This window comes from Anastrepha ludens, chromosome 2, assembly GCF_028408465.1.
Source record: "Anastrepha ludens isolate Willacy chromosome 2, idAnaLude1.1, whole genome shotgun sequence".
Lineage (NCBI taxonomy): Eukaryota > Metazoa > Arthropoda > Insecta > Diptera > Tephritidae > Anastrepha > Anastrepha ludens.
Genome location: NC_071498.1, coordinates 139430500 through 139447559, shown reverse-complemented (window position 1 = coordinate 139447559; position 17060 = coordinate 139430500). Strand labels below are relative to the sequence as shown.

The 17060-nt window shown below is 36.3% G+C and overlaps 1 protein-coding gene across 15 annotated transcripts in view; it reads left to right on the top strand.

The window, feature by feature from the left end:
- LOC128855424 (uncharacterized) overlaps window positions 1-14091 on the top strand; it is a 74338-nt gene extending 60247 nt beyond the window's left edge. For 12 of the 15 annotated variants that reach the window (XM_054090317.1, XM_054090315.1, XM_054090312.1 and 9 more), the window contains exons 3-8: window positions 1019-1854; window positions 1921-2129; window positions 3309-3939; window positions 4012-4643; window positions 4710-4856; window positions 8053-14091. In XM_054090317.1, the coding sequence (XP_053946292.1) occupies window positions 1403-1854; window positions 1921-2129; window positions 3309-3939; window positions 4012-4643; window positions 4710-4856; window positions 8053-8171 (2190 nt within the window). In that variant the 5' untranslated portion in view covers window positions 1019-1402 and the 3' untranslated portion in view covers window positions 8172-14091. The remainder of the gene's footprint in view (window positions 1-1018; window positions 1855-1920; window positions 2130-3308; window positions 3940-4011; window positions 4644-4709; window positions 4857-8052) is intronic. The other 3 variants (XR_008453718.1, XM_054090319.1, XM_054090313.1) reach the window with 3 other exon arrangements.
- The last annotated feature ends 2969 nt before the right edge of the window (window positions 14092-17060 follow it).

Sequence of the window (17060 nt, the reverse complement as noted above, 5' to 3'; positions counted from 1 at the left end):
AAATCTGACCTCAGAATTGCTCTATCAGCTCTGGTTTTCGAGATATCCTAACCTAAAAGTGCAAAAAACCCAATTTTTGCCCATATTTGAGGTTATGTAGCCTTGCAGATGTTTTCTTTCACCAAAATTAAAGGATGGCATCTTTAAATACAATCCTTCTTTTTTCAAATGGCGTTTTGTTTGCTCAAATATCATTTTTTTTCGCAGAGATATCGCATTTTGAAATTTTCATGTTTCGAAATTTTCCTACACCTGAAAATCGATTAAGATAACATAGACATGATATAGTCGCTTACTAATTTTCTTGGGTTTGAGGGCCTGAAATATACGGATTAATAGTATGTAAATTTGGAGTTTGTGGGAAAGCCTGCTTGCGGTTATGTGGGTTAGCCTGCTCGCGGTATGATAGGGGTGGTTTCTAGGGGTTAGGGCTGTGTGTGACTCGGTACCCAAAGGTTAGATAGTGTAGGGATGTGGTGAGTCAGCACACTTATGGTGTGAGACAAAATTTTAAGAAAAATAAGACTCAATTCAAGAAAATTAATTAGTAATCGAATATATCATGTCTATGTTATCTTAATCGATTTTCAGGTGTAGGAAAATTTCGAAACATGAAAATTTCAAAATGCGATATCTCTGCGAAAAAAAATGATATTTGAGCAAACAAAACGCCATTTGAAAAAAGAAGGATTGTATTTAAAGATGCCATCCTTTAATTTTGGTGAAAGAAAACATCTGCAAGGCTACATAACCTCAAATATGGGCAAAAATTGGGTTTTTTGCACTTTTAGGTTAGGATATCTCGAAAACCAGAGCTGATAGAGCAATTCTGAGGCCAGATTTGGATTCAGCGCATCATAAACCTTCGGAAATATATAGTCTGGTTTCTGGGTCTGAATGTTGGTTAAATTTTGCCGGCCTGTGATATTTATTTACATAATATTATATTGTAATATATTATTTTTATTTTATTTTAAACTTATATGTAAATTTTTCACAAGGATTTGCATAATTTCAGATATCAGGCGCTTACATTAAATCCATACCTAAAGTGAAGTGCAACAACAGCAAAAATTAGCACATGCGACAACAACTGTAAATCTGCCCAAGTCTTTCAACGCAAGTAAAGCTAATTAAGAACATTTTTTTTAAATCCAAAATAATAACTAAAGCCCACAAAGACAATCCTACCGAGAATGTAAACAACAACCAATCAAAACTGCTGCTATACCGCCGATACAGAAACAACAGAAACATAAAGTATACTCACAACAACTACAACAACAACTAACACACTATTAGTACCCAAAACGAATCTTTTCCTAACAATCATGTTTTAAACGTAGAACTCAACTCAGGTGGTACAGCTACAACAAATACGCCAAAGATAAAAGCAACGACAATGAGCCATAAAGCATCTTCTGCACCGATGAACCAGCTACCGCAATTGGATGAGAACAATGAGAACTGTGTGATTGATATAGCCACAATGCAAATTGCTGATGATAGCAACTGTACTCGTATAGCCATGTCAACAGTGACGAATCACGACAGCAGCAACAATAGCAACAATAAGTTCACATATGCAGATGAGGATAGTAATAGGGAGAGAAATCCCACCACCAACGTGGAGCGAGTGGAGTGTGCAGTGGGTGATAGTGAAAGTAACAATGAAGTGGAAATGAAAACGGAAATCGAAAGTGAAAATGTACAAATTGAGGATGAGCATGAGGGCGGTAGCAAGGAACAGATACACCAACATTGCCTGAATGAGTTGGAAATCAACCAAGTTGAGGAAGAACAAATTATTGCGGAGTTAGTGGATGCAAGTACACAAGGACGATGTACAGAAGCGTGAGTATAAGATAGGTTTTTTGGTTACCCACAGCAACTCATTTCTTTCATGTGTTTCAATTGCAGCAAGCAAAGCAATCGTATGCGCGTCGCCTTTGGCATAATTTTGCGATTAATGCTGCCACTCGCTAATAGCGTAATGCTTAGCTTCAAAGGTATACGCGATGCGCGATTTCTGCGCGCTTTGAAAACCATCACTTCCAGCCGACAGGCGCTAACCAATCTGATGGCGTTTGCGGCCAATACTATATCGTTGAATTTGTCGTCAGTGCAAGGTGGGTATCCCCAGTAACAGTTGTAGTGTGCGATTAGAATAAGGGCATATGTATAGTATGTAGGTATTGAGGAGGATATACTAGGTTGTTCAATAAGTTTTGCGGTTCGATAAGAAAAACACAATTCTATGATTTGAAATACATTTTATTATTTAGTATACAGGGTCCGACACTCGAAGTATAACCAATTAAAAAGGCCATACATTCAGTTTGGAAAATTAATATACTTTTATTCAGTTCAAAGTAAAAAATGTGTGAAAATAATACAAAATTAAGAATCAATTTACTTTTGCTCGATATGACCATATTTTGCCTTGACAATAGCCTTGAGACGGTCCAGAATGCTACTTGCAGGTATTTTGGTCCACTCGTGGACAATGGCCTTTTTTCAGCACCTCGTGTCTGGTGAATCTATTTGTTCGGACTTTGCTCTCCAAAATGTCCCAAAGAGAATAATCCATTGGGCTCGCGTCTAGTGAATTTGAGAGCCATTGTGTGGATGTTATGAAGTTCGGAACGTTGTTTTTTAGCCATTCTTGGTTCCCTCGAGCATTGTGAGACGGTGCCGAGTCCAAGGTCTGCCACCAAAATGTTTGTCTGCCCACGGCTTCAAAGCAACCTCCAGAATACTTTTCCGATAATATTTCGAGTTTACTTTGACGCCAGGCTTGATGAAAACGATTGGAGAGCGATCATCTGCGGTTTTGGATCTTGTAAGGCTTGACTTTGAGATCATTTTTCAGTACAAGCTTTGTACATTCGGGTGTACTTATGGCGCTCCACTCGTGAATTGTAGCATTTCAAGGCTATTTGCCATGTAATGCTATGCTCCTTTACCTTACGTTTTAAAATATTCCATATGTGCTCTAAGGGGCTTAGATCTTGAGACTGTGCTGGCCAATCTAACAAAACAAGGTTATTGCCTTAACCAACGTATGAAGGTGATTGAATTATTTCTCCAGGCCATACGTTCATTAATGACAACTTGAAAGTTCCTGAAGATGGGTTTGATAAATTTCACCTATTTAAGCTTACTTACGAAATCCAACAACTTACTGCCACTTATTTTGAATTAGATCAGGGTAGTTTACAGATTCAAGGAGTTAAAAGAAAATTCCTGTATTGTAATTCCTTTGATCTTACTTACTTAACATTTCATATTTTCCGTGTAATTGACAGTTTCCCAACGGATCGATCCAATTTTAAAACTTCTGAAAATACGTAAGACTGGCGATGGGGTTGAAAGTCTTCCAGATACGCCTTCCATAGACAATGCTCCCTACTTTCCAATCTCTGCACTACCTAGCCCGCCACTGACACCAACAATACCCGGCAAATCTGTTTCACCTTCAGAGCAGCTGGGATTTTCGCCTTTCGTTCGAGAATCTTCCGGAGCAATGCCAGCTTTTTCCAACGATAAGCAAAAAATCACAGCACCAGAACAACCCGCGTCGAAATGCTGTACATTAGATGTGCTGGCAGAACCGCCAGCAGGACAGCCTATACGCGCCGATATTGTCTTCATACATGGATTGCATGGTTCAGTTGTGAATACATGGAAGCAGGGTCTCTGGGAAAACGACCGTCAACCGGAGGGTTTCGAGCGACCCCCAAAACCACCAGTACGGCCACCTAAGCGGCCAAAGCACTCACGCTCCGTCTTGTTACATCCACCACACAAGCATAAGCGTGCGCGATTCACGCGCAGTGACACGAATCAGCTGCTAACACAGGAGGAAATGGAGTATGAAGGAGTTAAAGACTTGGATGATGGGTTCTTCGATGCGACGGAGCAGGAATTGGGAAATGGGTATGCGAGTGGCATATTTATTTATCAGTAAAATATAATTGAAAATTATAAAAATATTTACGCATTTTTTAGTATCTCCTATGTTTGTGGCGTGCCGCAAGATATACAAAACTGTGATGGAATTGAATACAGCTTTCCCACGTTCCGCTTGCGCTTGAACGACAACGGTCGGCAATTGCAAAGTGAATTCGAACCGATGCACGAAGACGCAGATGGTGAGCCTAACATCAACCCGCCAAAGGTGGCGAATAATAGCAGTAAGAGAAAAAACACAACAAAACTTTCAGCCGACGATCCGAATTATTCCAAATGCTGGCCGGCTGATTGGCTACCACTAGACTGCCCTGGCGTTCGCGTCATAGCTCTTAACTACACCACCGATCCATATCTTTGGCGACCACTGTGGAAAAAGAAAGAACCGCGCTCTAACCTCATCGAACGTGCTCGTGAAATGGCCGAGTTGCTGATCAAGCATCGTGTCGGCTATGGTCAACCTATTGTATGGGTGGGCCATTCTAAAGGCGGTCTCTTCATCAAGCAAATTATCGTCGATGCCTGGGAAAGTGGACGCACGGCTACAGCACCGCTGTGGCGTTCTTCACGTGGCGTATTCTTCTATTCGGTGCCCCATCGTGGCTCGCACTTGGCCTGCATTAAAGCGCCGTTCTTAACACGTTCCGTTGAGATGCTGGATATTGAGAAGAGTAAGTTAACGAAACGATAGCAATTAACGGTTTGGGTTTGGTTTCATGTTTTTTTTTCATTCGCAGATAATAAATATTTATTGGACTTGCATCGTCGCTTCGCAGGCCTCTATCACTTGGGTCACATCAAAATTGAAGTGTTCAGTTTTATAGAGACTGCATTAACGCTAATGTCCGTGCTGTATCTGCGCATTGTGGGGGTGGATTCAGCAGGTGAGTTCGAATTGAAATGAAATGAGTTGAGAAGACAAGAGATACATGGGTTGAAAGAATTAAACTGTCATGCAAAAGAGTTGGAAAGAGTAAAGGAACCCATTACACAAACAGCCTGCCAACTTTTCATTGCAATCGAATGAATGGTGTAGGAACGTAAAAACTCCATGCAAACATTCACAGGTACATACAAGAATAATTAAGCCAAATCATTGGAGTATTGTTATCAGAAGTCTTACCAAAGTCTTCATGCAAAAGCACCGAAACAAATCAAGGATGATAGATTTTTTTTTTATTTTTTTTTTTTTCGTTCTCTTTAACTATGGTGAAAACGAAAATTACGAGGGAAGCATTGGCTACCACGTTACTTGGGAGGTTCGGCAGCCAAATTCTGCACGATCATTTCATCTGTAATCACACACTCATCCAATCAGTCGTTTTTCAGTCGGCAACGACATGCCATTGGCTGATTTTTTTTCGTAAATGACTAACACAATCTCAGTTTCTTATAGACACATGCCATGTGACGTCAGCCCATCAGCTGATTCTGTCAAATTCGCTCAGAGCCGAATAACGGTCTGTTGAAGAGCACCCCTTTAAAAACCTTTTCACCAGGCAAAGAAATTTCGAATGTATTGAGAAATTTGTAATTTTTAGTTCATGTAAGGGGGCGTCCATAAATTACGTGAGATGTTTAAGGGGGGGAGGGGGTCGAGTCAAATCTCATCTAATCTTACGTTGGAGAGAGGGGGGGTCTCGGCAAATATCACGCAATTTTTTTTTCTGATTGAAACAAAAAAATTGTACATGCTTAAGATTTAATCTCAAGCGTAATCGTAGTATGATTAAGATCATTCACTAATTCGTTCGAAAGAAACTAATTTCATTCATACTTCGACGTTATACATTACTACTGTCAAACCACCATATTTGTTTTATACCAAATAGCTCAATTTAATCTGAATTTGCGGTACAGTGTAGCCCGTCGGTTGTTTTCGCGCCACTATGAGCCGAACGCCCTATCACTCAGGTTTACGTTTGACAATTCCGGACTTTAAAGAACATGACGGAAAATCATTTGCTCCATTTCTAATACGCGTACCGATTCAACCGCTGAATGCCTTCATCAGCACGCCTATTGATCTCGATTGCCCAAGTATACGTGATGATTTAGAGAAAATATGCTGCAGTACATGCGGTATTTACTTCGCATCTATCACAAGAGCTGCAGAGCACAGGAGAGCAGCTCACATTGCACCAGCTAAGCAAGCGCGTATGTTCCGCAAAGTGCGACCCTCACGTATTGTCACAAGACGAGCTAATGAGTTACTGTGCGCAAGCGTCAACGGCTTAGAGTGGCTAGATTAGAACGAAGTTGAAGGAGCACATGATTTTACTGAAAATCATATGGACATGTTGGTCCCAATAGGCTCTCTTGAAACCGCGCATGATTCTCCATGGACTGAATTAGAGTAGATATTCTTTTTTTAATCGCAGTAGTTACGATTTAAGTCTTCTATTGTTAAATTTTTATTACACTTGTAACTCTCAGCAATATTGATTACTAGTCTTAACTAGTCGTAAATAGAAGCACGAAGCAAATTTTTTTTCTTTTTACAATAACAATCCAACGCGTTTACATAAGAAACCCACATTTTGAAAAATCTCACGTGAGATTGGGGGATGGGGGAGGGGGTTGAATAAAATCTCACGACATCTCACCAGGGGGGGAGGGAGGTTCAGAAAATTGAAAAAACCACCTCACGTAATTTATGGACGCCCCCTAATTGAAACATGAAAATGGGAAAAAAATTAAAAAGCTAAGCATACAAAGGATTTCTTCAGATTATTTGTTTAGCCCCTCCATCTTCGTTCAATCAAGGTTTCGTGGTAGGCTTAGGTTAGGTTTTTGTGGCGGTCAGCTTAGAGTAGGCAACTCATGTAGGTCCGTTGTGGTTCCACTGTGTAACACGGTAACCTTACTGTTCATTTTTTTTATGGAACCAGTTCGACACACTTATGAAGCTTAGTATAGGTTTTATCCCAACACCGGATAGTTCCGTAAGAGAGTCAAAATGTTAGTTTCCTAACAGCCTCACTCCACTCCTCGCTAAGGCTGGACAATTACAGAGGAAGTGTTCTACTGTTTCTTCTACTTGCTCGTCTCTACAACTTCTGCAGTATTCATGCGGAAATATTCCTAGCCTAGAAGAGTGTCCGCCTAACAGCCATTGACCGGTGACTCAAGCCACTACCTGCGAGATGTTTGCTTTTGAAAGGTTGACCAATTCTCCTGACCTTTCTTATCTTTCTTATTTGCAGCCAAATTAGTCTGGTTGCAACACAAGTATTTTCTTCTCTCCATTAACTATTGGCCTCCGGGAGAATATTATTTTGTATCCTTAATTTGCAAGTTGCCATAGGAATTCCTATATTGCCTCTGTTTTCAAACAGAGATGAAATATTAGTATCTTTTCTGGCCAGCGCATCGGCCTTGCAATTTCCTTCAATATATCTATGTTCCGGAACCTATATAAGACTGACTTTGAAGACGGTGCTAATATCATTTAGAGCTGCCAGGTTTTGTTGAACAACCTTTGATCTTAGTATAACTGCCTCCATTGACTTGATGGCCCCCTGATGCCCGTTATTTGGGATGATATTTATCGTAGTTCTTGTTACGGTGTATGTGTAAAGGTACGCAGTTAACTCCCTTATAACTAAAAGTCGGACAGATAATTCTAGTCCTAATTATTTTGAAAAAACTTCATAGCCTACTCTATTTTCGAGCTTGGATCCATCGGTTTAAAAATGTATTTCTCCTCTTCTCAAGACGCATTCATCAAAGGTGGTTGCACTAGACCAACAACAATGTTTTGTACGCTTGATTGTCAAAGCAAAGTATAGGGAAAGTAGAAAAAAAGAATGAATTCGCCTTGTTTCATTCTGGACTGACAGCCACATGAACACGGCGAAAGAAAAAAAAAACAAATCAGCTGATTTACTGATACCACCTTTTCCATGGCCTTTGAGTTTGCCACTCTCTTCTTGATGGGATGCTAGTCTTGAAGAGCCTGTCGAAGGTGTGTTTAGGGAAGTAGTAGTCGATTGCTTGGTTATATCTACTCATCTTTGTATCTAATTTAATTATTAAAAATATGTATGTAATAAGTCCGCTTTTTTTCTCATCTTACAGATCCTGGTTTTGGTGATGTGTGCGGTATACGCTTGGATCATCGCGAGATTTGCAAGCCACGTGGCAGAGACTGCATTCTATACAAAGAATTAGTCAAAATGATTAAAAAAGTATGTTGAAATCGATGAACGGTGCGCCGTTTAGCAACTATTAAGAAACTATTAGTACCTTTTTGAATTAAGGTAAATAAGTAATGTTACCAAAGCGAAAATATTCATATGTAAATTATTATAAATAATGTTCTATTACTATAAAATGTATTCACAAATACATATGCGTTCTTGTATGTATGTGTGTACATATATAGAAATAAGCAATTAAATATAAGCTGGTTGCATACCTACACTGCGTTAAATTACTACGGCACAGAGACTTACTGACAAGTTTGGACAGTTTATTTGTTTGTTATTTAGGTAGGTAGGTGAAATGGTGAAAGCGCCAGTTTGGCACTCCCCAAGTAGCACTAAAGCGCCGTTTTGATACCATTGTGAGACCTCCAACAGCCAGCGCTGTTGATATAAAGCAGAAGTTGATGGGATTTAGGTAGGCGCACTGCCCCAGGCTGTCGAAGGTAGGAGCACCCGTGACCTTAGCCGTCTAGCTGCTAACCTCGGCCATTTACAGAGAAAGTGCTCAACAGTCAGGGTTGGGCGTTTTGCACTACCACTAACGTTTTAGTGGTAGTTAAATAGAGGTTTCATTATCATTAAAACTTCAGTTTTCCAGTGTTTTAACTATCCGCTCATTGCAATAATTATTTGGTGCATTATACCCAACCCTGTCAACAGTCCTTTTCTCTGAAAGGTCCCCATAGTTTTGGCAACGAGGATTAAATAAACCTAGCTTTCCTGCGTGCGATCGTCCAATGACCGGTATAGTTACGAGTTTGGAAATTGAATTGTGTGGAGTCAATAGAATTTTTTTATTTAATTTTAATAATTTTTTTATTACATCTTTTAATAATTCTTTTATCAAATTGAAACAAAAAATTAAAAAATTGCATCTAAATTTCTAAATCGGAAACCTTTTTGAGATTTTTCTGATCAGACCCGGATGAACTAACATGCATTTGTATGGGTGTATGTGGCGAATGCGCCACATTTATAATTCATTTTTAAGTATCGCATTTAATTTCTTACATTTTTCATTGGTTTAGGGATGCATTGAGCTGCCTACAGGGGCAAAATTAATCGCTGACCATATTTTGGTTTGTGAAAAAAAATTTTTTTTTTGTTTGTTTCTTTATTTAGACTCATTTCGAAGAGGGCTGAAGAAAAAAAAGTTGATTACACTGAAATTTATGGTAAAATATGAAATTATATTTATTTATTGCTTCGGTGGAAGGCAAGCAAAAGATGTATACGAGATTTTTGAGTGCTTTTGACATACCAGATTCTTGCATGGAATACAATTGAAACAAGTTTTTCGACACAGCTTTTCGCTTCCTTGTAGTCAAAGACGACACTCTCTCTTCGCGGTGAGTGTATCGGCTACGGTTGGTTGGTGGACTACAATATTCCCAGGGATAGTAATTAGTTTGTTGAAAAATGATTCCACAGCCACACGAGTAGTGAATTGACAAATAACGGCTGGATTATTCATACGATTCCCGATGTTTGCAAGGACCAATATAGTCGTCAAAAATTTCGCCTCGCATTACTTTTCTTGAGCCCATCAACTTCCTTACAAATACAAAACTTTTCATTGTCACTTTTCAAATTTTTTTCTTTCGTCCTGTTTGAGGATCCTTTCTAAAATCTTATATCCATAAATCAATAGAAAATTAAATTTTAGAAAGCGACCTGTAAGCTAAAGTTGTTAGCTATAATAGAAATAAATCCACGTCTAAAGTCAAGGAAGGTCTAGCCAGATCTGGATGCTCTACAGAGCGTTAACAAATTTTGAGTACGCAGTTTCATAGCTCATTAAATTTTGTCACAATAAAGTGCAAGTTTCAAGTGGCTCAAGAATCGCGTTGATTTTTGACATTTTTTTTTACTAGCGGCCTCGTGCACTTTTCCCGGTGCGGAATCCAAAACAGCGTCAACAAAAAGAGTTTTTCAAAATGAACACTAAATGGTTGTTGTTGTTATATCAGCATAAACATTCACTATCCATATATGGGGAATGATGCAGAAGTGACAGGCCCTGGCCGGATATAAATCTGAGTTGTTCCGGTAATGTAGAAACGACTGTCGTGGGAACGAAATTAAATGGGCTTTAACATTGCATACTCGAGATTTTTCGAAAAAAATAGGTAAAAAAGTAGTTTTTTAATGGAAATTAGTAGCATTTTTAATAAATTTGCGCAACGTTTGAAACTTAAATTTTTATAATTTTTAATTTAAATTTAAAAAAATCAGTGCTATTTTGAAATCAGTTGAGACTTTATTATATCTAAATTTAAACCTTTTCGGTTGATGCCGCCACAGTTGCGGCATGCGCATCGTCGTAGAATTCGGTGGCGCCAGTCAATCGGCAAGATGTCATTAAGAGGAAAGGAAAGATGTTCGGCTTCAGTAGAGTTGAGATCAGTAGAAAGCTAGCCACTCTGCATGCCGCACGCGTTGTTTTAAAATCAAACGCAATAAATCAGTTTTAACCAATTCTGTATTTTTTAATATCCATAAATTTGCTTTATGGAGTTAGGGGTAGTCAGTGGCCCGAAAAAATTATGGTTTTCAATAACTTTTTTCAAAATTAGCAATATGGCGGCTACAGGAAATATCTTTCAGATTTTCAAGAAAACACCCGACACGTAATTGTTAAAAAAAATCGAAATTTTTGAAAAAAAAAATCCTTCGACCCGGCACGAGTTTTTATATTTTTCAAAAGCAGTATAAATTTTATTGAAATCTACCAAGCGGTTTTTAAGGCACAGTGATCACTAGTTTAAAAAACATAGTTTTAAGAAAAACGGATTTAAAGTTTTGCTATCTGCTCCGAAGCGCCCGAGCGCCCTTTGTTAATTGTTGAATAACTCGAAAAGTATTTGTCGTATTCTCTTCAAATTTTCACACAACATTTTTAGGATATTATACTTTAAGAAAATATAAAAAAAATCCAATTTTTTCAAAATCCTGACTACCTCTAACCCCTTACATCACTGAGGAAGAAATAACTTCGAGAAGCTAAATTTGCTCCGACCAACTGGTACTCCCCTCAGAAAAATTTGCCGTTCACAAAGGGTTAATGACCCAAATTCAATGCTTTATAAAACTGCGTACTGGGAATTTTTCTGAAAATTCTCATAAAAAAGTGTAGAAGTGTGAAAGAAGTTTTCTAAAAATTCTGATAAAAAGTGTCAAAGTTCGATGAACATTTTTTGATTTTTTTTGGTTTATATTTCTCAAAGCTTCATATTGGATTTATATGGTTCTCGTAGGAGAATGAACTATAATTTCACAAAAAATTTTTTTAAAGTAAATAGCAAACAAATAATTGGTCAAAACTTGTCAATAAATCTAAAATAAAAATCAATAAAAATACTTGATTATGAACTTTGTAACTTCCAAAAATATATTACAAAAAACTGAAAAGATACAAATTTTAGAAACAGCCTCTTTTAAAAACAAAAAATAAGGTGCGTTTCATAATCATAAGACACCCTTAATTTTTCAAAGTATTTTAATTTATAGTTTGCGGGGGAAAATAAAAATTTTACACATCGATTAGAGTAACAAAAGTTATTTGTTTCATTACAGAGTTTAGAACGTTTTATTGGTACATAAAGAAAATTTTTAGCACAAAAGTATTTCCATGCGTTTCAAAATGATAAGACACTGTTAATTAAAGTGATCGTTTAACAAAAGTATACTTTTTTCTAATTTTTTTTTCTGTCGTTTAGAATATTTTAGTATTCTATAGAAGCACCATTTGCTTTAGCGGTACAAAATAATCTTTTTTTCATCGGTTCTGCTAACTTTTTAAGTAAATTTACATCTAGAGAAGCCCATTCTGCCTTAATTGCCGCTTTAAGTTCGTTGGTGTTGTCAAATTGGCGATTGTTGGCGTAAACTTTTCTGACTAATATCCCCCAAATGTTTTTTATTGGGTTTAGATCCGGAGAATACGCCGGCCATTTCATAGTTTCTATGGATCAATCGGTCAAATACTGCCTTACTTCTCTGCTTACGTGGATTCCTGCATTGTCTTGCTGGAAAACGAAGGCCACTTCCCAATTATCCTGAATAAAAGGAAGGAGACTATTTTTGAAAACGTTTCTGTAGTCCCCACTATTCATTCGCGATGATGTAAACTGTATATCAAGAGTTGCTTTCGGTGTAAATGCACCCCGAACCATAACAGAACCTCCACGGAAGTTGCGCTTGGAAAATAAGAGGCGGGCTCTTGCACAAATCTCTCCAATAATTTAAAAAACCATCAAGTCCGTCAAGGTTCCATTTTTTTCATCAGAAAATATAACCTCTTTAAAAAACAATATGAAATTGAGCAACATTGAAAATATTCTAATATAAATATCTTACTGTGCCCCAGTTGGTGTCGAGGTGTTTTTCTGCAAATTGAAGACGCGCCAGTTTGTGTCGTGGCAAAAGATGGGGTGCTTTTCTTATTTTTGATAATTTTAAATGATTGCACCTATGTAATGTGCGCCAAACTGTTGGTTTTAAAACCTTATTTGAACAACAGTGGCCAAGTTGGCGCAAGACTTAGTCGATTTAGAAGTTTTTCTTATGATTGCTCGCTGTTCTGGACTTGATAGTGATAATTTTCTTCCAACGGGCTTCAAAATGTTGTAATTCTCAGTACTCCATAAAAAATTCCGGGCAACACAACGACTTCTGCCTGTTTTTTGGTTTTGCAATTATTTTGATTGACAAGCCTGAATTCTTGTAGGCCAAAATTTTTCCACGCTCCTCTTGTGATAATATTGAACCCCTCGGCGTTTTAGGTTAAATTGAATAAAATTATAATTAAAGTTATCCAAAACAACAATCAGCTCCTTCTATCTCTTCAGCAGCTTATTTTCGACTAGTGTCCTATCATTATGAAACGCCGAAAAGACTAGCAAAAGTGCAGATTCTTTGAAAAAGAAAACGGCTCTACAAAGTAGAGTGAACTTTCGCGCCAAAAACAATTGATAGAAGTCTTAAGTCTCAACTGTTAAAACGACGCGAAATAAAAGCTACTCCGGGAAGTAAAAGCGAGCTTACGGTAGTTCAAAAATTGTATACCAAAGGTGTCTTATGATTATGAAACGCACCTTAAATAAACAATAACAAATATTAGTGCCATATTTATTGAACGCAGTGTATGTGTGTGTTCTTATATAAACTTATGATAAAAGTGTTAATCGGATATTAAAATCCATTGCTATCCAACAATTGCCATTGGTTCTTAAAATATTAATATATATATTGTATATTTAGTATTTAAATAAAAATATTTACAATTAAATACATTTTGATATTTACGTTTTAAACATTTAATTACTGTTATTATAGTAAAACGTATACAAAAACGCGTAGCTGCAGTAATACATAGACGTGTTTAGACTGTACCTAAAACCATAGGTGATGAATTCCGGTTTAAGAAATTTACAAACGTATATACGCCGTTAGTATCGTGGATATTTACCAGTAGTGAGGTAGTTGGATTTTGTGATCAGCTCAATGAAATGTGATTTTTATTAAATAGAATTGTGGCATAGCGGATGTTTTGCTAAGGAAATGTAAGCAATATTTTTGTTGAATTTGGTACAATTTATGGGTACAAAAATGTAACGAACTTTTGCCAGTACCAGCGTACGTACAACTTGTGGCTGAATTAAGCAATTTAGTTTAGTATTTGTCATATTCTTAGTTTAATATGAAAATTTGAAAAATAAGAAACTAACGAAATATACGACCAAAGTATGTGTGTATGTGTGGTTTATAAAAACATACATACTTTTATATCCTTACCAGCCCCTCTTAAATTTACTATACTCCACTTAATGTTAAACAATTTTTGCTATAAACTGTTCAATTCCTTTTATGTCATAAAATTTCGTATAACCAATAAACAAAATCTTTTGCTACCAGCAACTGTTTTTGGAAACAATTTTGTTAATAATAATGGTGAGGTAATGGCAGACATCAACCATTGAGTAAGTAATAATTATCTATACTAATATTATAAAGAGGAAAACTTTGTTTGTTTGTTTGTTTGTTTGTAACGAATAGGCTCAAAAACTACTGGACCGATTTTAAAAATTCTTTCACCATTTGAAAGCTACATCATCCACGAGTAACATGGATTACATTTTATTTTGGAAAAAAATACGGTTCCGTAAGATATTTGGATTTTTCGGACACAAACTGAAAAAAATCTTATACGGGAGAGGTACTAAATTCTGCTTTTCAAAATTATTGTGGATGAAAATTCTGTAAAAATAAAAAAAAAAATTCTGTCCAGCCTAAATTCTTTTGGTTCAATATTCTGTATTTAAAATTCTGTATGATCAAAATGATGGAGAACTGAAATTCTGTATATTAAAATTCTGGAATCAAAATTATTTTCGATCAAAATGCTGTAAAAATATAACCAAATAAGCAGATAACCTGATAAGCACGCTTACCTGAATAGCACATTTATTTTATGAATAATGGAATTCTGATTTTATAGAAACAATGGTATATATGTATACATACGTCAATTGAAGAAAAATTCAAAAATTCATGCAAACAAAAGTTATTACATTATAATGGCGAAACAATTATTATATTATTAAATTTATAGCAATTCGCTTTAGAAAAGAAACATGTCTTAATATAAGCCTTTTTTTGTTATTCTTTTAATTCTGTTGTTTGCTTTTACAGCCTTCTTCGTTTGACTAATTTTGTGACCATTTTGAATTTTAGCTAGTTGTGCTTTCTTTAAATTTGTAATTTCCCCAAAATTGATTCATGCACGTTGGCCAGCCACTATCAATAGAACTAATCGAAACTCTCTTTGTAAACTTATTTGACCTGCTGTAAACGAGAAGCAAAAACAAAAGACCGCTGGGTTTGGTTCTGTCGTTGTCGTATTGTGTTTCTATAAATTTTACAAAAAACAAACGTACAATGAAAGAGTGGGAATTGATTAAAACAGTTAGGTATTTGAACGAAGTATACAGAAAGTATTGCAATTATTCTACAATATTTTTTAGCACGGTTGCTCGAATTTCATTCACATTGTTTCTGAAGCTATAAATACATACAAACATATGTGCATTTGCTTTATGTAAATCTGTTTTGATAATATAGGAAACCATATGGGTCAAGACAAGTCCTGTATTGTCAAAATTCTGCATTGCAAAATTCTATATTGAAAAATCGGAAGAGCATATGGAAAAATAAAGAAAGTGCGCACTTTTTTTATTTATCCATATGCTCTTCCGATTTTTCAATACAGAATTTTGCAATGCAGAATTTTGACAATACATAATTTTGATTTACAAAATTTTAAATTACAGTGTTCCGCAATACAGAATTTTAACATTACAGAATTTTACATTACAGATTTTTGAATACAGAATATTGAATACAGAATTTTAAATACAGAATTTTGAACCAAAATCATATTGTACCCAACCCATCTTATACATAAAATAAAGTCAACTTTTTGTGTGTGTTCGCTAACCGGCCGTGTCTGCACCGAATTAAACCAAACTTACACACATTGTTAAGAAGGTATTGAAGATGGTTTCCGTATAGTTTGGATACCTATTGGTAGATAGGGTCTCGAGATATAGGTCAAAACGTGGACCCGGGTAACCTTTGGTTGTGTATGTACAATATGGGTATCAAATGAAAGCTGTTGATAAGTGCTTCAATACGGGGTAATTTTCATACCTATTGATGACTAGGGTCTCGAAATATATGCCAAAACGTGGACCCGCCGTGTCTTTGCACCGAATTAAACCAAACTTACGCACATTGTTAAGTAAGTATTGAAAATGGGTTTCGTAAAGTTTGGTTGTAATTCGGAGCACTGACAACGGGTACAGCGTTCTTTTGAACCGGCCATAATGTCGCTTACTTTTTTAACGCTTGGGGCGGAACTGAACTATCAAATTGACAGTGTGAGTTACAATGGGTCTTTATTTCTTTCTGATTTGGATGCCATAAGGAAAAAACGTAAGTGCAACATGTAAAAATTGTTTGTGAATTTTTTTGGAGTGGATTTTGGAACAGTGAATAATTTCTTACGAAATTTGAGAATTTAATGTGAAATCCGAATGAAATTATGTGTTCGTGGAAAAAAAATTTTTTTCGTTTCTTTTTTTTTGAAAAATATAAATGGATAATGGTTAAAAAAGCTCCAATGCTTAATAAAACATATAAATTGAAACGAAAAATGCATGGATGATCAGGAAAAAAGACGATTGTTTATTCATATGCGTTGATTTGAAATTTAAAAACAATCTTCTTTTTTCCTGATTTTCAATTTAAATTTTATATTTACTCAAAAACAAATAGAAAAACAAAAAATATTGTTTATGCCAAAGCGCTTGAATAAAGAATAAAGAAATAAATAATATGAAAATCATATATTTTCTGTTCTAAACCATATCTATTCTATTTTAGAGTGCCCAGCGAAGGGGGCCGGGTTTGCTAGTAAGTAATAATGTGGCGAGTGCGTTCCGATAGCGACTTATATGTACGTATGTATTGTATGTATGGATGTATGGATGTATGGAATAGGGATAGGGAAATATTGTCGCAGGGAATAGTGTATGATTTTTTGTATGTGCATTTGTTTTTCTATGTAATAATAAACAGTTGGAGGAGTATTCTTCTATATGAGAACAAAAAGGAATGGATTTTAAATTTTCAATAGTACGAAATTTCGAAGACGTAAACCTGTTTTAAGCTAACAGTGGCCTCTGTTTAAATCATTAGTGTATACTTCTGCGCGCACCTGACACACAACAGCTTATGGTGCTCACACTCACCAAAAACGTACGCCCGTACGCCCGTGCCAGCTGACACGATGAAACAACGATCAACGATACTTCGGAA